General features: G+C 41.7%; 1 protein-coding gene across 1 annotated transcript in view; it reads right to left on the minus strand.

Moving 5' to 3' along the window:
* LOC131248674 (mediator of RNA polymerase II transcription subunit 15a-like) overlaps positions 1-27,405 on the minus strand; it is an 83,595-nt gene that overhangs the window by 40,679 nt on the left and 15,511 nt on the right. Inside the window, exon 5 of the mRNA XM_058249060.1 lies at positions 21,165-22,637. Within this exon, the coding sequence (XP_058105043.1) occupies positions 21,165-22,637 (1,473 nt within the window). The remainder of the gene's footprint in view (positions 1-21,164; positions 22,638-27,405) is intronic.

The following is a 27,405-nucleotide window of genomic DNA, read 5'->3' on the forward strand; positions in this document are numbered from 1 at the left end:
CTCCGCTTTCACCCAAAATCCCTAAACCTAACCCTAAATTACTCAAATCTTCAATTTTATGCCCCTTTTCTTACCCTAGGGTTCCTCGAATTGGAATTTTTAAATCCCTTGGATTAGAGACTGATTATTATGCATGTGTGGATGATTATTTCTTATCATTGAGTATCGTTTGGTTCATAATTTTTATTGATCCAGCCCTATCATGTAGAGGCCTGGACCCGCATAGATTCCCCTTAATTAAATGTTTGGACTTTCATGTGGGATATGGAATTTGTGTAATTGTTTCTGAACTAACGTGATCTTAAGCCTGAAATCTCACATATCATATTTAATTTTCATGTCCTGCATCAAATTTGGTATCAGAGCCTAGGGTTCTTGTAGGGGAATTCATTTCATGTTTAGGGTTTGATTGTTTATGTTCATTACGCATAAATTCTCATCATATATGGCTGTTTAGAGGTCCATAAACCCTGACATAAGCTGCTAAAAATTTCTGTTATCCCCTTATTCGAATTATTTTAGAAATTGACTTATCCTTCTATTTCTAGGTTTAGAAACTTTCCTTTTCTTTTTCTTTTTTTTTAGAAACTTTCTTAATCTGTTTTTAGAAACTAATTTCCTTTCCTTTTTCTATTTTAGAAACTAGTTTACTTTCCTTTTTCTTTTGTAGAAACTAACTTCCTTTCTATTTTTAGAAACTTTCCTTTTTCTTTTTCTTTAGAAACTAGGTTGTTTTTTTTTTTAGAAACTTTTCTAATTTGTTTTTTTTAGAAGCTTTCCTAATTTGTTTCTTTAAAAACTTTTCTAATTTGTTTTTAGAAACTTTCCTTTTTTCGTTTTTAGAAACTAGGCTGCTTTTCTTTAGAAACTTTCCTAATTTATTTTTTTAAAAAAACTTTCCTAATTTGTTTTTTTTTAAGAAACTTTCCTTTTTCATTTTTAGAAACTAGGTTGCTTTTTTTTTTGAAACTTTCCTAACTTGTTTTAAAAACTTTCCTTTTTCGTTTTTAGAAACTAAGTTGTTTCTTTTAAAAATTTATATATAAAAAAATAATACAATAAAATAAAATAAAATAAAAAATCTTATATTTTGACAACTATATTGCTGAATTTTGGTTGGCACCCTACACTAAACATGGAAATATTGCAAGAGTCAATAAACAAGCTGTCCCAAAAGTTAGAGTTTATGATTAAGCGCTTGGAAATGGACCAATACTTAGAACAACTTGATATGCGCATTACCCGACTAAAGACCATCGCCAGGACAAACCCCACCATTGGGGTAGATGTCTCATCTCAGGCAGGTGGCCTGGTGGATAGACCAATGAATGGAATTGGTGAAGGAATCAATTATGGGTGTGCACCCATGCACCCACCCCATGAGAGACATCAAGACCACTATTTTGAGGGGTACGACATGTGCGGCCTTGTGGCTGGAGAGAGTGCACCAGATGCTAGTGTAGAGTTACCCACTGAGGCCATTCCAATAATGGATGAGTTACGTGATGTCTTTCCTGATGATCTACCGGATAAGTCTCCCCATAGGAGGGATATAAAGCACACCAGAACATGGGACACCATAATACCTACAGCCGAGTTTGCATTTAATAGTTCTGTCGATAGGTCCACAGGTCTCAGTCCTTATGAAGTCGTTACTGGTTATAAACATGAGAAACTTATTGATCTTGTCCCTATGTCACTGTCCCATAGGCCGTCAGAGCCTGCAGAGTCTTTTGTGCATCACATTCATTCATGGCATCAAGAAATCAGGCAGAAGATCACTACTAGTAATGAACATTACAAATTTTCTGTATACCAGCATATATGTTTCAAGGAATTCAATGTAAGAGACTCTATGATGGTCTGCATCAGACCCGAGCGGTATCCTCTGGGGGTCGTAAGTTACACGCGCGTAGCACTGGACCGTTCAACACTATAAAACGAAACGGTCTCAATGCGTATGAGGTAGATCTTCCACCTTCTATGGAAATTAGTTCCACATTCAACGTGGAGGATCTAGTTACTTTTCAGGGGACCACTAATACTTTGTCTGACTCTTCGCATACCCGTCTTCATTCCCCATATTTATCCCTTGAACCATGGCCCCTTCCCGACCCATTTTTCCAGCCTCTACCTCTCATACCCACTCTTCCTGACCTTTCTTCGTAGCCTCTACCTCCCATACCTACCCTTCCCGACCCATTTTCCAAGCCTTTACGTCTCATACCTACCCGTCCCGACCTATTTTCTCAGCCTCTACCTCCCACACTTACCCGTCCCGACCCATTTTTCCAGCCTCTACGTCTCATACCTACCCTTCCCAACCCATTTTTTCAGCCTCTACCTCCCATACCTACCCGTCCCGACCCATCTTCCCAGCCTCTACCTTCCATACCTATTCTTTCCGACCCATTTTCCCAGCCTCTACCTCCCGAACCTAACCTTCACACACTCAAAAAGGAAATAGAGGATATCCTGGACCACCAGATAGTTTCGACGTCGGACGGCGGGTTTCAGAAGTACCTAGTTAAATGGAAGTCACGCCCAACTTCAAACAGCACGTGACTCATTGAGGAGGAGCTTCAGAGACTTGATCCTGACATCCTGGAACGGTTCAGGAGTTTTATTTCGCCAGTGGCGAAATCTTCGCAGCCGGAGAGAATTGATGGGGACATCACGCGCACACGCGCACTCACACCACTACCCCTACGCACGTACATACGCAGGAGGACCCCACCATCGATCTGGCTCGATGACGACGTCCAGGGAGGGCCTTCTATCTAGAAAAGTTTTGGTTTAAAAAAAAGTGGGCCCGATAGTCAAGAAAAGCCCATCATGGGATTTCATGATCGTGGCCTACTCGTCGGATTGATTTCATAGTTTAGGTTTTGCTTATTGTTATTATTTAGAACATCGTGAATGCTTTAGATTTCTTTGTTCGGTTTTTATTTTAGCTTACTTCACCGCCAAGTAATAGGTTGCGCACATGGTGCGAGTTTTTTGGGTATAGGGTTTTCTTATAAATAGGCACCTCTTGTAGCTTTTTTCATTGATTGAAGATCAATAAAATTTTTGCGTTTTCCTACTCTCTAAGTTGTGAAGCCTAATTGGGTGCAAAGCCCTCCCTTCATCGAAGGGTTAACTACCGTGGTGCGAAGCCACATCTATCCCGATTCGCCCCCATCCATCGTCATCTCCATACCCATCTTCTATCATCCCTTCTTCTCATCTCACCCCATCATCTACACTTCGAATCAATCATCTATTGCAGCAATTCTCCTCACCACAGCAGAATTTCAGAATCTGGCCTTACAAGAGGGCTGAAATTTCGGCAGAGCACCATGCACAAACTGTACATCGAATCGAGCTGAGATTTGGAGGTTTTGGAGTCGATCCCTGGCCAACCAGGGCCAAGGTGGCCTTTTTCTGAATAGTGGGCTCCACACACGTGCGGCTAGGATCACACGCACGTGCATCTGGGCCATTGTTGTTGTCCACGGGTGCGGTACTTCTCTGGTTCGTCTCTCTCCTTTCTTTCACTCCGCTTTCACCCAAAATCCCTAAACATAATCCTAAATTACTCAAATCTCCAATTTTATGCCCATTTTCTTACCATAGGGTTCCTCGAATTGGAATTTCTGAATCCCTTGGATCAGGGACTAATTACTATGCATGTGTGGATGATTATTTCTTATCTTTGAGTATCGTTTGGTTCATAATTTTTATTGATCCAGCCCTATCATGTGTAGGCCTAGACCCGCATAGATTCCCCTTAATTGAATGTTTGGACTTTAATGTGGGATATGAAATTTGTGTAATTGTTTCTGAACTAATGTGATCTTATTAAGCCTGAAATCTCGCATATCATATTTAATTTTCCTATCCTGCATCAATCTAGTACTTTGAGTTTTAGTTATTATTCTTGTTAGGAACGTTATGGATGGTTTAAATTGCTTTGATTAGTTGTTATTTGTGATTACTTTGTTTCCAAGTCATAGGATGCGCACATAACACAGCTTTGGGGTATAGGGTTTTCTTATAAATAGGCACCTCTTGTAGGGTTTATTTTCTCATGGAAGACGATTAATAAAATTCTGCGTTTTCCTGCTTCTTTAATTCTCTGAGTTGTGAAAACCTAATTGGGTGCGAAACCCTCCCTTCTTCGAAGGGCTAACTACCGTGGTGCGAAGCCACACCCATCCCAAATCGCCCCCATCTCCTACCCTCTATATTCCTCATCTCTTAAAGCCATCCTCTCCTCAAATCCACCCACGTTTGCAGCTAATCTTTTCCCTACAACAGATTTCCAGAATCTGGCCCTCTAGGAGGGCTGAAACTTCGGTGGAGCACCGTGTTCAAACCGATCATTTGTTTGGCCTGAAATTTGAAGGGAAGGTGGCCCATCCCTAGCTGACCAAGCCCTAGCTGGCCAATTCTAGATTCGTGGGCCCCACACACGTTTGGGCCGCCATCCATGCATGTGCGTCAAGCCGGTTTGCTGTCCACACATGTGAGTTGATTACAGGTTCCCTCTCGTCTCTATTTCACTCTTTCGCCTTGTTTCCATAACCCTAACCCTAGATCACCTTAAATCCCAAAGTTCTATTCCACTTTTGCAAACCCTAGGTTTTCTCGATTTGAAACATGTGAATTCCTTGGATTGAGAAATAATCTTTTACATGTGTGGATGAATTTACTCTTCTTTGAGCATTGTTTGGTCTATAATTTTCAATTGATCCAGCCCTAACATGTGTAGGCTTAGACACTTATAGATTCCCCTTGTTGAATACTTGACTTTATGTGGGATGTGGAATTTTTATGTGATTGTTTCTAAATTAGTATGATCTAAAGCCTGATATCTTACATATCATATTTAATTTTCATGTCCTGCATCAAATTTGGTATTAGAGCTTAGGTTTTTTTTATAGGGGATTGCATTGCATGTTTAGGGTTTAGTTTATTCGCATTTATTTTGCATTACATTTCATCATAAAGGGCTGTTTAGGACCCATCATTCACAACATAGACTGCTGAATTTTCTATTGTCAGAAATTCCTCAATTTTCATTGCTGAATTTTCTGTTAACAAACTGTTTGGACAGTTATGTTGCTGGAATTTTAGGAGCGTTGCGTAGTTTCCCTCATATAGAGTCCTATACGAGCATTTAGTCCCATTTAGACGCATATAATTGCATTAGAGAACCTTTGAGTTGAGTGAGTAGTTGTATGCCCACACTTGCTGGTTGCGGTTTTGGGTTGCACCCTGCACTAAACATGGAGCAATTAAGAGAGTCAATGGACAACATAACCCAGCAAGTTGAGTCTTTGGGTAGGCGCTTGGAATAACGTATTGATCAACGCTGGGATCAGCATAATGTGCGCGTTACCCACTAAAGACCTTTGCCTGGGCAAACCGTCATTGGGGAAGATGCCCAATCTCAGGCAAGTGGTTAGGAGAATATACAAGGGAATGGGGGTGACCAAAGAAACAGACATGGGCACGCACCCGTGCACCCACCCCGCGAGGTGCATCATGATCATTATGACCCAGATGCGCAACTCCTCAAGGGAATTAGAGTAGATGACCCTACATTTGATGGCCACTTGGACCCTAAAGCCTTCTAGACTGGTTGGCAGACATGGACCACTATTTTGAGTAGTACGACAAGTGATGCAAGACATGAAATTTAAATATGATATGCAAGAATTCAGGCTTAGATCAGACCAATGAAGAACGATCACATAATAATTCCACATCTCATACAAAAGCTCAAACATTCAGGTAATGGAGAATCTGCACGGGTCCAGGCCTACACAGGCAAGGAGTGGATCAGTAAAATTATGTACCAAACAATGCTCAAAGGGAAATAAAAATCAACCACACATGCATAGCAATCAATCCCTAATCCAAGGAATTCCTTAATTTCGATTTAAGGAATCCTAGGGTGAAAAAATGAGTAAATCAATTAGGGATAATGCAATCTAGGGTTAGGGTTTATGAAATTGAGTATAAAAGGAGAAAATAGGAAGAAAACTTGAAACTGGGACAACTCCTGCGTACGGACAGCGGGCCAAGTACTGGCGCATGTGCACTTGAGGCTGGCCGCACGTGCGGTGGGGCTCGAATCCGCAAACTGATTCCTTGACCTTGGTCGGCCAGGGGGGGACTTCAAACCCTCCAAATCTCATCGCAATCCGATGTGCGGTCTGGGCACGGTGCTCCGTTGAAGTTTCAGCTCTCCTGCAGGGCCAAATTTTGGACTTGGCTGTAGAGAGACAAACAACTACAAAACAAGTGGATTTGAAGCGAAGATGATCGTAGAATGGATGAAATAAGATGGAGGGGGCGGATTGGGGTAAACGTGGCTTCACACTACAGTAGTTAGCCCTTCTAAAAGGGAAGGCTTCGCACCCACTTGAATTTAGCCCTTTGAAAAGGGAGGGCTTCACACCCACTTGAATTTTTCCACAACTCAGAAACTCAAAGAGCCAAAAAATACGTAGAAATTTTTATTCAACTTCAATGAATCAAAAAAACTACAAGGGGTGTCTATTTATAAGAAAACCCTATACTCCAAAACTCGCGCTATGTGCGCAACCTATTACTTGGCGATGAAGTAAACTAAAACAAAAATCAATCAAAGAAATCTAAAGCGTTCATGATGTTCTAAATAATATAAGCAATACCTAAAGTATGAACTTAATCTGACCAGTGGGCCACGATCATAAGATCCCATGATGGGCTTTTTTTGACTATCGGGCCCACTCTTTGAATCAAAACTCCGTCTTCTAACTAGGAGGCCCTCCCTAGACGTCGTCATCAAGCCAGATCGACGATGGGGCCCTTCCCCATGCATATGTGCATTGGGGGGCGGCGTGCTTGTGCGTGAGCACATGATGTCCCCATTAACTCTCCTTGGTTGCCAAAATTTCGCCACTGGCGAAATAAAACTCCTGAATCGCTCTAAGATGTCAAGATCAAGTCTCTGAAGCTCCTCCTCAGTGAGCCACATGCTGTCTTAAGCTGGGCGTGACTTCTATTTAACCAGGTACTTCTGAAACCCACCGTCCGACGTTGAAACTATCTGATGGTACAGGATATCCTCTATTTCCTCTCTGAGTGTGTGAAGGTTAGGTATGGGAGGTAGAGGTTGGGAAGAAAGGTCGGGAAGAGGCCATGGATCAAGGGATAAATCTGGGGAATCAGGATGGGTGGGCGAAGGGCCGGACAAAGTATCAGTGGTTCCCTGAAAAGTAACTAGATCCTCCACATTGAATGTGGAACTAATTTCCATGGAAGGTGGAAGATCTACCTCATACGCATTGAGACCGTTTCGTTTTATAATTTTGAAGGGTCCAGCGCTACGCGCGTGTAACTTACAAACGGCCCCTGGAAGATACCGCTCGGGCCTGATGCGGACCATCACAGAGTCCCCAATATTGAGTTCTTTGAAACGTTTATGTTGGTCTGCAGAAAATTTGTAATGTTCATTACTAGTAGTGATTTTTCGCCTGATTTCTTGATGCAATGAATGTATGTGATGCACAAAAGACTCTGCAGACATTGATGGCCTATGGAACAATGACATAGGGACAAGATCAATACGCTTCCTAAGCTTGTAACGAGCAGTGTTTAAATTATCAGCGATATTATCGAAATATCACCGATAATATCGGTGTCGCTGCACTAGCGACACCGACACCCTAAAATTTCGTTTTTCTCCAGAATATCGGCAAAACATCAGCGAAATTTTCGTTATCGTCAATATTTTGGATTATCGCTAGTAGCCTTGCGTAAATAAGTAAAAATTGGAAGAAAAAAATTAAAAAAAGAAAAAAGAAAAAAAGATTTGATTTCGGTATTACCTGGTTGATCGGAACTCGAAAGAAGAGGATCTGACATCTATTGATAGCTCCCTCTTCGATAGAGGTAAGAAAAATCTCAAAATTTCCCTTCGATGTTGCAAGATGGATGATTTCGGCAAAAATTTCAGAATTTTAGGGGATTTCTTCTTGTTATGGGTTGGATTTAGGATTTTGAAACCCTCAATTGAAAATCCCCCTTTATGAGATGAGAGAGTTTTCAATGCAAACGAAATCCTCATTTCGAAAATCCCCCTTTCTTCGGCGAAATTCCCTCCCCTGCAAAATCCCCCTTTCTTCGGTGAAATTCCCTTCCCTGCAAATCATTTTTTTAAAGCTTCGTGAAAGCGGATTGCGTACTGATATACTCAGTACGCTTTATCGTTCTAAGTAAGCTCTCTTAGCCCACCTTGAATGTATATGGTTTATCCATGCCGTCCATCCTATTTTTCAACTCATTGTAGGGGTTCAGCCCAAAATTGAAGCATATCCAATGATCCAACGGACCACACCACAGGAAACAGTGAGAATAATGATTTCCATCGTTGAAACCTTCCGAGGGCCCACAGTGATGTCTATTTGTCATCAAACCTTTTCATAAGTATACAAAGGCAAGGATGAAGGGATAAAACAAATATCAACTTGATTAAAAAATTATGTGGCCTCGAAGAAGTTTCAATGGTAGGCATTCAATTCACAATGTTTCTTGTGGTGTGGTCCACCTAAGCTTCTGATATGCTTAATAAATCTTGGTACGTTTCCATAAAATTTCTTTCTAAAAAGGATGGACGGTTTGGATAAGACATCCAAATCATGGTGGGCCCCACATAATTTACAAAGTACGCTCTCACAATACTTTAGTGGATTAGGTGTTAGGCGAGTAATACTTTAGTGGGTGTTACCCTTGATGTGCAGGGCCACGTTGATGCATTTTTTGTATATCCACACTGTCCATTAGTTTTTATAGATCATTTTATGAATTGACGTGAAATCTTAAGTAGATCCAAATTTGAAAGCCCCAAGAAGTTTTCAATGGTAGACGTTCGCTCCTCACTGCTTTTTGTGGTAGGGTCCACTTGAGATTAGAATCTAACTCATTTTCTAGCCAATGCCTGAAAATGATATTGAGAAATGAATGGACGGTGTGAATATAACACATGCATCATGGTGGGGCCAATAGAACTTGGTAACATCAACACACCAAGTAGGTCGGTGGTGTGGTACACCATGCATTTCGTCTCCGATTTTGGAGCGGGACGTTGGTGAGACCCCGGAACCAGTGATGTGGGTGGGACCCTTACGTAGGGCTCACCTCAATGCATGCATTGTATATCCATGCTATCCATCTGTTTTTCCAGATTAAATTAGGGCATGGTCCAAAAAATGAAACAAATATAATTTTCATGTAGACCACACCATAGGAAACAATGGTTATTGGCCATTAAAAATATTGTGGGCCACAAGTTTTGGATCAAACGGATATTTGTTTTTCTTTCATCTAGGTTTGTTTGACCTTATCCATAGGTTGGATAATCAATAAACATTACGGTGGACCCTATGAAGTTTTTAATGGTGTACGTTCAATGACACCACTGTTTGTTGTGGTAACTGAAATTGTTTCTTCTTCATTTATTGAGACCACACCCTAATTTAAGCTGGAAAAACATATGGAAGGCATGGATATACAATGCATGCATCAAGGTGGGCTCCCGATTTTGAGGGATTTTGGGGTGCGGCTTTAATTGATCTTTGAATCCACTTAGGTGGGTGGAATCCCTGACCGTGGGGCCCACTGTGATGCATGTGCCTTATATCCACTCCATCCATCTATTTTGGAAACTCATTTTAAGGCATGCTCCGAAAAATAAGTAAATCCCAATCGCAGGTGGACCATAATATGGGAAACTGTGGGCCCCACAGTTATGTAATGCATTTGTGTGTGTGTGTGTGTGTGTGTGTGTGTGTATATAATTTTTAAGTATGCAAATATGTGTATTTAGGCATATCCTGAAGTTTTACTGAAAAATTTCACTATTTTCCTCATGTTTTCCCCTTTTTTCCCGAATTTCCAGTTATCGGCGATAACGATATTATATCTTTATCTCCTGCTAGCGAAACTTGTAGCGACACTTACAATTCGCACACTGGTAACCAATAACGACCTCAAAAGGACTCAAACCTGTGGACCTATTGACGAACTATTAAATGCAAACTCGGCTATGGGTAGTATGGTGTCCCATGTCCTGGTATGCTCCTTACTAAACATCGGAGCAAACTTCTTAGGCTCTTATTAACTACCTCAGTCTAACCATCGGTTTGAGGGTGGTAGGCAGAAGAAAATTGGAGCCTAGTATTCATCATGTGCCATAGTGTCTTCCAAAAGTAACTCATGAATCACACATCACAGTCAAACACTATGGTTTTTGGTAACCCATGCAGTTTGACAACCTCACTAAAGAATAGCTTGGCAACATGAGATGCGTCAGAGGTCATAGAACAAAGAATGAAGTGGGCCATCTTAGAGAAACGGTCCACGACAACAAATATGAAATCATGTTTACAAATAGTCTTGGGAAGTCCAAGCACGAAGTCCATACTGATGTCTTGGCAAGGGATGAATGGAACTGGCAAAGGAGTATATAATCCTGTATTTTGTTTCTTTTGCTTTGCCAGGTGACAAGTATGACACTGCCCTATAATTTTGGCCACGTCTTGCTTGAGGCGTGGCCAATGAAACCTATCCTCCACTAGGGCAATGGTCTTGTCTCGACCAAAATGACTCGCAACCCCTCCTGAATGTAACTCTCAGACAAGAAATTACAGAGGGAGGTGCGTGGTATGCACAAGCGGCCACTCCTAAACAAATATCCATCTAAAATCAAGTACTCACTACTAGCTCCTGACGGACTCTCTAACAACGACGCATACACAACTCCGAAATCTGGACACTCAGAATACTTTTCTTCGATGCTCTCAAGGCCCGTAAATTCAACGCTCATGGAATTGAGTAATGCGACTCGACGACTCAACGCGTCGGCAGGCTTATTCTCTACACCAGCCTTGTGCTTAAGCACAAAAGTATACTCTTGAAGGAATTGAACCCACTTGGCATGCCTAGGGTTTAATTTCTTCTAAGAGTTCAGATATCTCAAGGCCTCATGATCTGAGAATAAGACGAATTCTTGTGGTAATAAATAATGATGCCAATGGCGCAGTGATTACACTACCACATAAAATTCTTTGTCATATGTGGAATATCTTTGTATCGCCTCATTCAGTTTCTCACTAAAAAAGGCGACAAGGTGCCCTTCCTGACCAAGTACTCCTATGCCGACTCCTGATGCGTCACATGCGACTTCAAAAGCTTTTGAAAAATCTGGAAGCCGCGTGACTGGAGCTTTGGCCATCTTGACCTTTATCTCCTTGAAGGCCTTCGAGGCTGCCTTTGTCCATTAAAAACTCTTCTTTTTTTATGCAGTCCGTGATGGGAGCTATTATGGAACTGAAACCTCGAATGAACCGCCTATAAAAGGTAGCTAAGCCATGAAAGTTGCGCAACTCATGAATATTACGGGGTTCAGCCAATTGACGATGGCCTTGACCTTCTCAAGATCCGCCGATACGCCCTCAGCTGGCACAATAAAACCTAAGAAGATCACACTACTAGATAAAAACGGGCACTTCTTTAGATTGGCGTACAACTTCTTGGCCCTAAGGATTCTACAAACCTGCCTCAAATGGTTGAGGTGTTGCTCCTTGGTCATGCTATAAATCAAGATATCATCAAAGTATACAACCAGGAACTTCCCCATGAAGGGCCTCAATACTTGGGTCATCATACGCATGAAAGTGCTTGGGGCATTAGTTAACCCAAAAGGCATAACTAGCCACTCATATAGCCCATCTTTTGTTTTGAACGTTGTCTTCCACTCATCACCAGGGCGTACACGGATTTGGTGATAACCACTTTTGAGGTCAAGTTTTGAGAAGATAGTAGCATTGGCCATCATATCCAACATGTCATCAAGATGCGGTATGAGAAACCGATACTTTACTGTGATTTTGTTGATGACTCTATTATCAACACACATCCTCCACGTGCCAGCGGGCACGGCACACGAGCTCATGCTCTCTTGTATGAAACCCTTCTTTAGGAGCTCATCGATCTGCCTCTTCAACTCATCGTGCTCCTTTGGGTTCATTCTGTAATGCGGGAGGTTTGGTAGAGTCGCCCCAGAGATTAAATCAATGGCATGTTGTATATCCCTCATAGGGGGAAGCTCATTCGGTAGATCATCAGGGAAGACATCACGAAACTCATGCACTACCTGAATGGCTTCGGTGGGCAACCCCATGCATGCCTCTGGTACACTCTCCCTAGCCACAAGGGCATATACCATTGAGTTCGCCTCTGTTTCTCGCTCAAAGTCTTTGGCATTCAGAATATGGAGCGGTTTAGACTTCGACTTCGACTCCTTCAATTCTTTTGAGCCGCTCACACTACTCTGTGTGGTGGACTCTTTTCCAATCGTATTCTTGGGTGGCAGAGGATTTAGCTTGACCTTCTTGCCCTCAAACTAAAATGTACACACATTTGAACGACCAAATATGGTGACATCCCTGTCATAGAGCCATGGTTTGCCCAAAATGATATGGCCAACATCCATGGGAACAACATCACACCACAATGTGTCTTTATATGATCCAAACTGAATAAGAATAAGACAATGGTGTGAGACTGGAATGAAAGTTTCGTCAACCCAAGAGACTATGGGATTGCGGATGGGCTTCTAGCTTTTAAGCCCAAACGACTCACAGTGCTAGTCGATGCCACATTGGCACAACTACCACCATCCACGATCAACTTGCGACTCTTTTCCTCACATTTTGCATGAGTGTAGAATATCATGTTGCGGCGCCAGTCATCAGTGCTCTTGGCTTGAACTAAAGCGCAATGCACAATTGTGAGGGTCGTAGACTCTTGCGCTCCCTCTTCCTCATCACTAAGGGTCTTTACGGGCTCATATTCTTCTTCTTCGCCATCACTCTTTAGGGGCACTACTTCTACTTGCCCATCAATGAAGAATACATTGGTGCCCTCTCTCGTGCTACACTGGTGAGCAAAATGACCAAACCCCTTACACGTAAAACACCTAGTGGCCCCACTTCCACGTGAACTAGACCCGGCAATCTCTTTACCCTTATCATCCTTGGGCTTGGGTTGAATATTATTGGAAGGTTTGTTTTGGAATTCCGTGTTAGGTTTAGCCCCAGTGAGGTTGGCCTTAGCATTGAACTCGTGAAAGTCAAACCGCCTTCCCACAGATGCTTTAAGGTATTGCTCGACATCTAACACTACTTGATACAACTGTTCAATAGTGTCTATGTCTTTGGCGAGCAATTCTCTCCTAATGTCAGGACGGAAGCCCGTTTTAAAACCAGAAAGGGTCGGTACTGGGTCCTCATCAACCTCACAGTGGGTCGAGTACTCTTCGAACTTCTCGATATAGTCCGCAACACTCATGGAACCCCATCGAAGAGACTGCCACTCCTCAATCAACCGTAAGCGATAAGAGAAAGGGAGGTACTTCTCTTTAAGTGTTTCTTTCATTTCTCCCCAATGGACTATTTGGAGTTCCCTCGCTCTTTCTTTCTTTCGCTCAACCGTCGCCCAAAACCTCTTTGCTTGGTCCACAAGCTTCATCTTGGCGAACTGGACTCGTCGAGCATTCGACGTGTCATACCACTCAAAATAATATTCCATATCCGCCAACCAATCTAGAAAGGCTTTAGGGTCCAAGTGGGCATCAAATGTAGGGGCATCTACTCTAACTCCCTTGAGGAGTTGTGTATCTGGGTCATATTGATCATGATGTCCCTCATGGGGTGGGTACACAAGTGCGCGCCCATGACCAACTCCTTGGCTGCCCCCATTCCTTGGTCTAACCTCCTGACCACCTGCTTGAGATTGAACATATTCCCTAATGGTAGGGTTTGTCCCGAGGGAAGCCTCTATTTGGTCAAGGCGCTGATCTATTTGTTGTTCCAAGCACTTACTCAAGGAATCAACTTGCTGGGTTAACTTAGCCACTGCTTCTTGCAATTGCTCCATGTTTAGTGTAGGGTGCAAACCGAAACCGCGACCCGTACGTGTGGGCATACACTTGCTAACTCCACCTAAGGACTTTCTAGGACGACTATATATGACTAAATAGGACTAAATGATCCTATGAGACTCTATATGAGGGAACTAGGCGGTGTTACTAAAATCCAGCAATATAGTTAACAAATTAAGGGACTATGGACTCCTAAAAGCTACATGTGATGGACTGGATGCATGAAGGACTCAAACAACTAACCCTAAACAAGTAATGTATTCCCCTATAAGAACCTTAAGCTCTAATACCAAATTTGATGCAGGACATGAAATTTAAATATGATATGCAAGAATTTAGGCTTAAGACCAGACTAATGCAGAACGATCACATAATAATTCCACATCCCACACAAAAGTTCAAATATTCAAGTAAAGGGGAATCTACACGGGTCCAGGCCTACACAGGCTAGGACTGGATCAGTAAAATTATGGACCAAACAATGCTCAAAGGGAAATAGAAATTAACCACACATGCATAGCAATCAGTCCCTAATCCAAGGAATTTCCCAATTTCGATTCAAGGAACCCTAGGGTGAGAAAAGAGGCAAATCAATTAGGGATAATGCAATCTAGGGTTAGGGTTTATGAAATTAGGTATAAAAGGAGAAAAATAGGAAGAAAACCAGAACCTTGGACAGCTCTTGCGTGCGGACAGCGGGCCAGGTACTGGCGCACGTGCACTCGAGGTTGACCGCACGTGCGGTAGAGCCTGAATCCTCAAACTGATTCCTTGACCTTGGTTGACCAGAGGGGGGGAGACTTCAAACCCTCCAAATCTCGTCGCAATCCGATATACGGTCAGGGTGCGGTGCTCCGTCGAAGTTTCAGTCTCTTGTATGGCTAGATTCTGGACCTGGCTATAAAGAGACGAACAGCTGCAAAATAAGCGGATTTGAAGCGAAGATGATTGTAGAATGGATGAAATAAGATGGAGGGGACGGATTGGGATAAACGTGGTTTCGTACCACGATAGTTAGCCTTTCGAAAAGGGAGGGCTTCGCACCCACTTGAATTTAGTCCTTCGAAAAGGGAGGGCTTCGCACCCACTTGAATTTTTCCACAACTCAAAAAGTCAGAGAGCAGAAAAACATGCAGTAATTTTTATTCAACTTCAATGAATCAAAAGAACTACAAGGGGTGTCTATTTATAAGAAAACCCTATACCCCAAAACTCACACCATGTACGCAACCTATTACTTGGCGATGAAGTAAACTAAAATAAAAACCAATCAAATAAATCTAAAGCGTTCATGATATTCTAAATAATATAAATAAGCAAAACCTAAAGTATGAACTTAATCCGACTAGTGGGTCACGATCATGAGATCTCATGATGGGCTTTTCTTGACTATCGGGCCCACTCTTTGAATCAAAACTCCGTCTTCTAACTAGGAGGCCATCCCTGGACGTCGTCATCGAGCCATATCGACGGTGGGGCCCTCCTCCGTGCATATGTGCGTAGGGGGGGCGGCGTGCGTGCGCATGAGCGCATGATGTCCCCATCAACATGTCGTATGCTCGTCGAGTCCGATTTGCCAAGATGAAGCTCTTGGGCCAAGCAAAGAGGTTTTGAGTTACTGTGGAGCGAAAGAAAGAGAGGTTGAGGAAACCCCCAATAGTCAATTGCGGAGAAATGAAAGAAACTCTTAAGGAAAAATACTTCCCTTTCTCGTATCACTTGAGGTTGGTTGAGGATTCGAAGTCCAAGTCTAAGCCTTTCTATATTCTAAATACCAAAGACTTTGAGCAAGAGACTGAGTCGGACTCGATGGTGTATGCCCTTATGGCCAGGGAAAGTGCATCAGAGGCAAGTGCAAAGTTACCCACTGACGCCATTCCGGTAGTGGATGAGTTTCGTGATGTCTTTCCCGATAATCTACCGGATGAGCTTCTCCCTATGAGGGATATACAACACGCCATTGATTTAGTCCCTGGGACGACTCTACCAAACCTGTCTGAGGTGGTTAATAAGAGTCTGGGAAATTTGCTTAGGTGTTTAGTAGGGGAGCACACCAGGACGTGGGACATTGCACTACCTATCGCCGAGTTTGCATTTAATAGTTTTGCCAATAGATCCACAGGTTTTAAGTCCTTTTGAAGTCGTTATTGGTTATAAACTAGGAAGCCTATTGATCTTGTCCATATGTCTGTCCCATAGGCCATCAGAGTCTGCAGAGCCCTTTGCACATCACATTTATTCATTGCATCAAGAAATCAGGTGAAAGATCAATACTAGTAATGAACATTACAAAATTTCTATTGATCAACATAAACAATTCAAGGAATTCAATGTAAGGGACTCTGTGATGAACCGTATCAAGCCAGAGTGGTACCCTCAAGGAGTCGTTCGTAAATTACACGCGCGTGGCGCGAGACCATTGAAAATTATAAAATGAAACAGTCTCAATGCTTACGTGGTAAATCTTCCACCTTCCATGGGAATTAGTTTCACATTCAATGTGGAGGATCTACTTGCATTTCAGGGTACCACTGATACATTGTCTAGCCTGTTACCTAACCATCTTGATTCTCCAGACCTTTCCCTTGATCCATGGCCCCCTCCCGACCCATCTTCCCAACCTCTACCTCCCATACCTACCCTTCCCACACCCAGAGAGGAGATGGAGAATATTTTGAACCATCAGATAATATCAACATCAGATGGCGGATTTCAAAAGTTCCTGGTCAAGTGGAAGTCATGCCCAGCTTCAGACAGTACGTGGCTCACTGAGGAGGAGCTTCAGAGACTTGATCCTGACATCTTGGAGCGGTTTAGGAGTTTTGTTTCGCAGCCAGGGAGAATTGATGAAGACATCTCACACACGCATGCCCCCCTTATGCACGTACACAAGGAGAATGGCCCCACCTTCGATCTGGATCGATGACGACATCCATGGAAGGCCTTCTAGTAGAGGATTGTGTTTTAGTTCATTGAGGTGGACCCGATCATCATATGGATCCCATCATTTGATCTCATGATCATGGCCCACTACCCTAGGTGATCTAGTACTTTGAGTTTTGGTTATTATTGTTGTTAGGAACATCATGAACAGTTTAGATTGCTTTGATTACTTGTTATTTGTGATTACTTCATCTATAAGTCATAGGATGCGCACATTGCGTGGCTTTGGGGCATAGGGTTTTCATATAAATAAGCACCCTTTGTAGGATTTTTTCTCATAGAAGATGATTAATAAAATTCCGCATTTTCCTGCTTCTCTAATTCTCTGAGTTGTGGAAACCTAATTGGGTGCAAAATCCTCCCTTCTTCGAAGGGTTAACTACCGTGGTGCAAAGCCACACCCATCCCAAATCGCCCCCATCTCCTACCCTTTAATTCCTCATCTCCTCCAGCCATCCCCTCATCAAATCCACCCACGTTTGCAACTAATTTTTCCCCTACAGCAGATTTCTAGAATCTGGCCCTGCAGGAGGGATAAAACTTCGGCCGAGCACCATGTTCAAACCGATCATCTGTTTGGCCTGAAATTTGGAGGGAAGGTGGCCCATCCCTAGCCGACCAGGCCCTAGCTGGCCAATTCCAGATTCGTGGGCCCCACACACGTGTGGGCCGCCATCTACGCACGTGCATTAGGCCGGTTTGCTGTCCACTCGTGCGGGCTGATCACAGGTTCCCTCTCGTCTCTATTTCACACCTCTTTCGCCATGTTTCCATAACCCTAACCCTAGATTATCTCAAATCCCCAAGTTCTATTCCACTTTTGCAAACCCTAGGTTTTCCCGATTTGAAACATGTGAATTCCTTGGATTAGGAAATAATTATTTGCATGTGTGGATGAATTTACTCTCATTTGAGCATTATTTGGTCTATAATTTTCAATTGATCCAGCCCTAACATGTGTAGGCTTGGACCCTTGTAGATTCCCCTTAGTGAATGCTTGACTTTATGTGGGATGTGGAATTTTTATGTAATTGTTTCTAAATTAGTATGATCTAAAGCCTGAAATCTTGCATATCATATTTAATTTTCATGTCCTGCATCAGACAATGAAGTCTCTACTCCCTTAAAGAGAAATTAAGGGATCTGATCTCAAACAGCAAGGAGAGTCAATACTATTGTACATTTCTTTCCTACGAAGCCTACCCAGTCAGCATCTACATAAGATCTATAGAGAAGACGTTGCACGAGAGCACTTTTCAGGTATTGAAGGATACAAATGACGACTTCCTAGTGCTAGATCTTGGGTTGGTGCATGAATCAGCTCACCACTCCAACAACAAACATGATGTCTGGTTGAGTAACCGTCAGATAAATAAGTTTCTCAACTAGTCTTTTATACCTGTCTAGGCCTTCAAATGGTTCACCTTAATCATTAGAAAGCTTGTTCAGATCCATTGGAGTGCCACATGGTTTACACCCCAAGAGACCAATTTCTTTTAATGGGTCCAACACATTTCCTCTGGGGCAGATTTATACCTACAGCTACCCGGGCCACTTCTATCCAAACGAAATACCTCAGGGCGCCAAGATCTTTGGTTTGAAATTGCTCCTTGATGTACCACTTGACTTCAATTATATTATACCATCATCATCACTCCCTATGATGATTATATCATCTATGTAGACAACCAATGCCATCATTCCTTTGGATGTTTGCTTCATAAACACAAAGTGGTCCACGTGACATCTATGAAAGAAAAATTCTACCAGAACTCGGCTAAACTTCTAATGTGGGCTTTGGGCGAATGGTCTTCACCGTAGGTTTGCTCCCTACAGGTGAGGGTTCGATTCCCTTCCTTAGCTGTACCTGATACACGTGGTTGTGGGTGATTGCGTGTATCTGCAAGGATTGGTCTCACTTCAAAAAAGAAGTGGGGACAACCTGTGTCTTCCAAAAAAAAAAAACTTCTAATGCGGGGGCATTTTCACACCAAGCTTGAGTGGGGTGGCCTGTAGGATGCAGGGGCACACTCTGGGTGGGCGGCCCGTGTGATTTGGGGGTCGTGTGAGGCGGGTGACTCGTGTGAGGCAAAATCCATGGATTTGGGACCCACGAGGAGGGTTCGACCGAGGACCTAACCCATGGATTTGAGGTCTGGGCTATGAGATAAAGGGATTAATTCGTCACGCTCTATGAGTTCGAGCTTTTAGAGCAAGGGGTTAATTATCCTACATCAAATTGGTATCAGGGCGGAAGGTCTTGTGTTTGAGACTCTTCATCGTGGGTGATTAATGCGGGAACATTTTCACACCGGGCTCGAGTGGGGTGGCTTGTGGGATGTGGGGGCACACTCTGGGTGGGCGGCCCGCATAACCTATGGATTTGGGGCCCATGTGAGACGGGTGGCTTGCGAGGGGGTGGAACCCATAGATTTGAGGCCCACGAGGAAGGTTCAACTGAGGACCTAACCCATAGATTTGGGGCATGGGCTATGAGATAAATGGATTAATTCGTCATGCTCTATCAGTTCGAGCTTTTAGAGCAAGTGGTTAATTGTCCTGCATCAACTTCTTAAACCATGCCCGTGGAGACTTCTTTAGCCCATAGATGGCCTTTTTGAGTTTACAAACATTCTCGTTCACCCCCTCAACAACAAACACAAGGAGTTGCTCCATATACAATTCGTCGGTGAGGTCACCATTCAAAGTGTTCTTGACATCTAATTGATAAAGAGGCCACAACTTGTTTGCTGCAACAGATAACAAGAATCATACAAAGTTGAGTTTAGCAACGGGAGAAAAGGTATCTTTGTAATCCAACCCCATGGTTTGAGTGTAGCCTTTGGGAAGGAGCAGTGCCTTTAGGCATGTAATTGAGTCAACAGGTTGGTATTTGATTGTATAGAGTGACACCCAACCATTTTCTTTCTTGGATGTAAGGAGACCAATGTCCAAGTGATAGTGCGATGCATAGTGAACATCCGTCCCATCTACCATGGCTCTTCATCAGCCAAGATGAGCTAGTGCATCATGGTATAAGGTTGGAACCACATCACATGACAAGACTAAAGCAAAGGCATGAGATGGAAGACTAAGACGATGATAAGAAACCAAAAGTGAAACAAGATGTAAGGTACAAGAGCGGGTACCTTTTCGAAAAGCTACAGGCAGATTATCGTTGAGCTGTGGTGGAGCTGAAGATGGGATCCCAGGAGGTGTTGGTGGCACGTGTGAGCTGGATGCCTCTTCATTATAACTAGAAGACATCGAGGCAGATGAGGATGATGGAAGAAGGAAACTACTAATGCTTTTGGAGATGGGCAAGCATCCGATGACAACTCCCCCTCATGAGAGGGGGTAAAGAAGTGAGGCATGTCTTCAAAGAATGTGATATCGGCATTGGTATAAAGAGGTCCAGTAACCTGATCATAGAAGTTGCACCCCTTCTATGTACAAGAATAGCAGAGAAAAACACATTTGGTTGGACATGTGTCTAGTTTATCTGATGTTGGATTGTTTTTCTGGATAAAAGCTGTGGAGCCAAAAACCTTGACTGGTAAGGGAAAGGATGCAACATTTAGGAACAATACTGAAAATGGTGTTTGACCATTAAGAACACTGGAGGTTTGTCAGTTAATAAGGTGGCAGGCCATGAGAACAGCATAGCTCCAAAATCTTTTGGGAACCTACATGTATGTGAGGGATCTGACTACCTCAAGGAGATGCCGGTTCTTCCTTTCAGTAACTCCATTCTGTTAGGGGTATAAACACATGATATTTGATGGGTAATATAGGCTGATGTAAGGTAATCATGACATGAGTTTGAAAGGTATTCCAACACACTGCCATATCTAAAACACTTATTGAATTGGTTCTTGATCTCCGAATGAAATAATTTAAACATACTAAACATCTCAGATCTATCATGTATCATAAACGCCCATGTCATTCGAGAAAAGTCATCGATAAATGTAACAAAATATTGAAAATTATGCAAACTTGGGACCCCACACATCATAATAAGCCAGTGAGAAAGGTGTATGACTACAATCTAAAGGTCTAGAAACATAAGAAGATCGACAATGTTTCCCAATTGGCAAGCCTCACAATCTAATGAATTCAAACTTGGTCATACCAGTCAGATTATTAAAGAGCAGAAAGTATGGAGAAACAAGGAATATTTGAAAAGGAAAAAGAAAAAAGAAAAAGAAAAAGAAAAGGAGGGGGTCGAATAATCGCTTACTTGATGATGCCTCTGGAAGCACTCTTTGTGGCTGAAATAGTTGCTTCTGCTGATCGATTGCATTCTGAGACTGTGGTAAAGCACCTGATGTTTGTGTCCTTTGCTGCATATCTCGTTGTAACAAGTTCGGCTGCTGCTGCAATGGCTTCTGCTGTGGCAGTTGTGCTGGCTGGGACTGAGACATGAGCTGCTGCTGTGGTGGTTGTGATTGCGACTGCTGCAGTTGTGATGGCAACACCGTTGAAGATGTCTGCTGGTTTTGTGGCTGATGTGCTGCAACCTTGGCTGGCTGCAACATATGCACTGAGTGCTGCTGCTGGTTCGACACTCCAAGCTGGGACCCAAGTAATTGTTGTTGCTGCTGCTGCTGCTGCTGTAGTCCAGAAACAGCACTTTGAGGGCCCAGTTGTGGCTGCTGGAGTCCAGAAACAGTACTTTGAGGGCCCAACTGCTGCTGCTGGTGACGTAAGTTTGAGATGTTATTGTGCTGACCCAATAACTGTTGCTGGTGCTGCTGCATGTTTGAAAGATTATTCTGTGGGCCGGGCATCCTCTGCTGCTGCTTCTGCATGTCTGGTATATTGTTTTGTTGTCCAAGGAGCTGATCCTGCAGCATGTTTATTGCACTTTGTTGCTGCCCCATTAGCGGTTGTTGAGGCTGCGACGATAGGATCTGCTGCTGAGCGCTTTGTGTTTGCTGTTGCTGAAGAACCGATGTCTGCTGGTGCATGGAAGATCGCTGCGACTGCTGCTGCTGCTGCTGCCTGAGGGCCGATTGTGTGTATTGCTGAATACCAGATGGCATGTTCTGTTGAACAAGAGTCTGTTGATTCTGCTGAACAGAAGTCTGTTGATTTTGTTGAAGGCCAGACTGCGGATTTGACTGCATCATAGAAGGCTGCTGCTGAAGAGTTGGCTGGATCGACTGGAGACCAGATGGCATTTGTTGCATAAGGGATGGCTGAGAAGGTTGCATTTGGTTTGTTTGCATGAGGGGCTGCTGCTGCTGCTGCTGGAAATGTGACTGCCGAAGCAAGGGTTGAATATTCCCCTGAAGCTTCTGCTTCAAATTATGTTGCTGAAGCTGCTGTTGATAAATCATCTGCTGTGGATTCTGAGACTGCTGCTGGTTTTGTTGCTGGGGTACGACCTGCTGCAGATGCTGCTGCCTTCCTTGCATCTGTCTCTGTGAACTGGTGAAATTATTCAACGGTAATCCTTGTCCTATTGAGTTGCCCATGGAGTTCTGTGAAATTTCGGACATAGATTGTAAATTGGAGTTCTGATCGACAGCATTGGACATGGACATTTGTGTCAGTCCTGTCATTGATGATAGTACTGATTGCAAACTGGATGAAGAATTTTGTACGGCAGAAGATGCAATGGAGTTTTGTGTGTTTTGGGGTAAAAGCTGCTGCCGCTGTTGAGACTGACTAGCCGCAAGAATTGGTAGTGACTGCCCTTGGTTGCGTGCTAGAAATAATTTAAGACAAACGAAAAAAAAAAGGTATTGTATGTCAGAGAATATCTAGAAAAGACAAACACATAAGCAATGTTGTCAAAATCGTCATTGTATCGCAAATCGTAATAAGGGTTGAATCATATTGAATTGCAAATCGTATTGTAATCTAAGATTATTTTTTTTCTGATTTTCTTAAAAAAATTAAAGAAAATCTGCAAAATATTAATAAATCAGGAAAAATAAATAAAAATTCATCAGTCATCCATTTCCCGCCATATGCACCATTATACTTTCACATCATGATAGTGTTAGATGATTCTTGCCTTTCCTTTATATTTTCGTCATTCAAGAAATTTACCTTATGAAACATACAAGAATCCTTTAATCATTTATGTTCTTTTTACCTTTCTTGAGCATAGAGTCACATTGGAAAAGCAACATTCAGTTATGTAGACCGACAAGAAAATATATTTTTAACCATCATTACCACAATGTATACAGGTCAACATGATCACAACCATCTATAAAAACATTCCAGATAAGTCATAGATCAATTCGGTGTTTCAACCAATTAAGAAGGAAGAAATCATAAGAAAATGCAAAGCAATTTAACATTGGTGCATGTAATCTCTTGTAAAGAACGGAATAAAATAGTTGACCTCTTCTAAACGATTCTTAAAGCCCCCACCAGTTCGAAAAACATTAAATGAAAGCCAAGTAAAGCTTAAAACATAAGAGAACAAGTACAATGTGAATCGCAAATTGGGATTCGAATCTTAAATCATAGGATTCAAAACATTGAATCGTAGGATTCATCTAAAAATGAAATTCAGGGTGGGATTCAAATCATTTTGCTTAAGATTCAAATGAAAACATCAATCGTAGGATTTTGACAACATTGCATATAAGCAGGCATCCTGCCATAAACCTACTAATAAAATTCAAAATAACAAGTAGATAAGAACTGTAAAAGACCCCCGCTTGTTTTGCACGAGGAAACTACTAGAAGAAAGTCCATGATTTCTGTTCTGCGTGTTTTACTCCCACAAAACAAGTGTGTTCCAAGCATAGTGACAATCTCCTTCTCAGCAATATCTCGGCCCACATATTTCTTGGGAGATTTTCAAATTTTGAGGTTTTTCTCGGGATATCAGAAAATTCTCACTGAAAATATAAGTATCTAAAATATTTATTGTAAATTAATAAATATATTTAAATTTTAAATTTATATTTATATAACAAAATCCTTATCGTTATTACTATATCATGATAAAACCACAATATTGTAAAATCTGCATATATTTTTAAAATCTCACAATAAATGTCATGATAATCTCGTTTAGTGTATTTTTCAGTGATATTTGTCGGACTGGTTCCAAGCAGAGGCACTATGGGCCCATTTTATGTGAAAAGCTATTTTCTCTCCAGAATGTTCTTCCAAACTGAGCCTTACCTTTTCTTTGGAGAGAAAGATACATACTTGTGAAGAAAGGTAAAAACAGTTTTGGCTGCTTTTAATAGGAGATTTAGAGTACATACAGGAGTTCCCAGTTCCCAAGGTCAACACAACTCACTAATGTCAAAACTAAAGTTGAAAAATGTTGAGGACTGTTATGCAGAGTAGTATAAGCTCATGTTTATCTCCTGTGGTTTATCATTATCCCATGTACTCACGTCTAGTGTGACTTTTTTTTTATCTTTATAAATAAAGAGAGAAGGATGATTAGCTCTCTCATTTTCTTCTCTATAGCTCCCCTCTCTACCCTCTAATCGCTAATAGCATAAAAATATCAGCGACCTTCCTGTACAACCTCACTGGTGATTTTGGTTGACAAAAGGTGGGGAAAGGAAGCAATCTTAATGTGAGTTCACTTCCCACACCACCTCAAACGCACATTGCACATTGTAGGCTACAAGATCCTGCCAATTACTACCTTACCCTCTTATCTGTGAAGCTTGGACAAGGCTCATTTGTCTATAGTAAAAGGGAAAACAGATATCAGACACAGCAACCTTGGTGGTTTTTATCCAACCAGGTACTATGGTAGTGGAATAACGTATTATTATAACATCCATATGAATGCAATTGAAATATTTAAAATATAGGGAAAAAATATAGTCTATATGGTTTTTTTTTTTTTTTGGAAAGGCAACGAAGAAAATTTATTGAGAGTGCCAAGATGGCATAAAAGCTACAATCCAAAGAGAGCATAACATCACTAAAAAGGCGGAGAACAATCTTTCAACCCATCTACAAAGAAGCCCACTCTGCTACATTTAACAAAGCCCTGCTAAGGACATGTTCCCTTGAGTTGCCCTCATTTCGAAAACACCTCCCATTCTTTTCTCCCCATATTGCCCAAAGACCGGCCAACAAACATAACCTCCAAAAAGCCCTAGCTTCTGAATGCCCACTCCAGCCATGCCATGAATAGCCCTCCGACAACACTTGGCATCATCCAATCCACATTGAAGCTCCTAAGAATGCCGCTCCACACACAATGCACGAATTGACAATGGATAAAGAGATGACTGACCGACTTGACTTGTGAGATACACATAATGCAAACATTAGGGATCATCGAGCACTTCCAAGGATTATCCACAGTTAGAATTTTTTTCCTTTCCAACTAACCATCTGATGAGGACATCCGAGCAACTTACTAGAGGAGGGTTGAGTCAATCTCCTTATGGCTAGACGAACATTACATGGTGCCCATTTAGCCCAATTCACATTCCTAGCCACATAGAAGACCCCACATGTATGTTCGTGCATATTTGAGGACCCCGCACTAGGAAGATACACAGAATGTTTTAAATATCGTTATCACGTAATGTATCACACCCTTGGGATACAGATACATATCAGTTATCGCATGGGATATATCGATTGTATCGCATAATGTATCGCTGTTGTTGGGAACATGGGAACATTTGGAAATTGGTCGAATTTTTCAATGAAACTTCAAAGATTATTGAAAAAGACATCAATACACACTAAGAAATTAAAATATTACCAAAACAAATGCACATAATAGGAGTTTCCTTAGTATAGGGTCCTAATATATGCATTGTCCAACTGAACTGATGCAAGTATATTCAAAGTCTTTTCATATAATTTATAAACGTAAGAAGATATATATGGAAACACAAGCAATACATTCAAAAGCAAAAGAAGTATCATTAGATCAGGTTACATACATGTTTGATTTTGTGTTTGGATATAAAGATTACAACTGATTTGAGAGAAATTGAGAAATTTCAAAATTTTCCAAATTTCCGCAACTTGGCCCATCTCCCCCAAATCCCAAAAGCAAAGCTTAGAATCCATGATTTTTCATAGGAAACATGAAGAATTGTAAATTTGTAACCATTTGACACCAATTTAATATGATTTACAACCATGATGTGTCGTAAAGGCCGTTACGTAAAGGTAATGGTGGCAACCGTTACGGGGTCGTAAAGGCCATAATGACCATTACGAAAAAAATGACCCATAAAGGCCATTATAACCCCCATAACAACCCCTTACGCCACCCATAAAGGTCGTAATAGCCATGTAACAGTCCATTACTAGGCCAATACAGGTTTTTAAGATTTTTTCAATAATAATAATAATAAGAGGTCATAACGGCCGTTACACCCCGTATCGTAAATGTAATGGTGGAGGCTGTTAAGGCCACCATTACTGTTACAGAATACCTTGCTTACGGCAAATAAATTTTTTTTAAAAAAAGGATCGAAAATGCTTACTGGATCGAATAGGTGAGATATATTAGCACTACCTATGCATTTCATAACGCACAGGTGGGATACAAGATATATCGTGGGATATGTCGGCCAATATCGTCGATATTTAAAACACTGAATGCACGTGAGCTGCATATAGGAGCTTGATGGACACATTGGACCGTTGAATCGAGTGGACACGATGATTAGACCACTAGATCATCATCATCAGACATCTTCATCGTGGACCCCATGGGCCACGAAATAGTCTAGTTGTTTAGTTTGCTTATATGTTTCGTTATTTTTTGTATAGCTCATATTTGTGTTAAGATTAAGGAGTTAGAAACAACTTTTTAATTCTCTACGCATCTTTATGTTAATAATCTTATCTGAGAGCACCTTTTTGTAAAAGGACTTTTCTGATATTATAAAGGGTTGGACATCCGCACTCTAACCATTATGCATGTTATAAATGAAAGAGATTTTTCTCATTTTGCTTTGAGATTGAGCGAAAAAAAATTATCATGTGATTGCTTTGGTGGTGCAAAACCACGGAGAGCGACTCTCTTGTTATCCTTTCTACTTTTCTCTATTCTCAACAAGTTTTTAAAACCCTAATCATAATACTAAAATTCCCAAATTCCAAAATCCCTTGAACCCAAAATCTAAAATTTTAACCTGAAACCTCTCAAAACTTCAACCCTAAGGTTCCAAACCCTAATTCCTCTGAGCGTAGATACTCCAAACCCATTTCTCACATTCCCTAACCCTTAAACAGCCCTAACACATCAAAACTCTTACAAGACACATGATTTGCATTGAATTCAGATTTAACCATATGCTAGGATAAGGGTTCTATCTCCCATAGGTCTTGGTTAATCAGTAATTTATGAGATTCACATTGTGGGGCTGTCATAGGCTTGAATTTGGATATGCCATGAATCTGAAATTTCTAAATTTATGGTAAATTAGCTTTATTTTGTCGTTCGATTGCTCTAGTGAATCTATCTTTTAATTTCATGGCATCATATTAGGTTAGATCATTCCGTC

Source organism: Magnolia sinica, chromosome 6, assembly GCF_029962835.1.
Source record: "Magnolia sinica isolate HGM2019 chromosome 6, MsV1, whole genome shotgun sequence".
Lineage (NCBI taxonomy): Eukaryota > Viridiplantae > Streptophyta > Magnoliopsida > Magnoliales > Magnoliaceae > Magnolia > Magnolia sinica.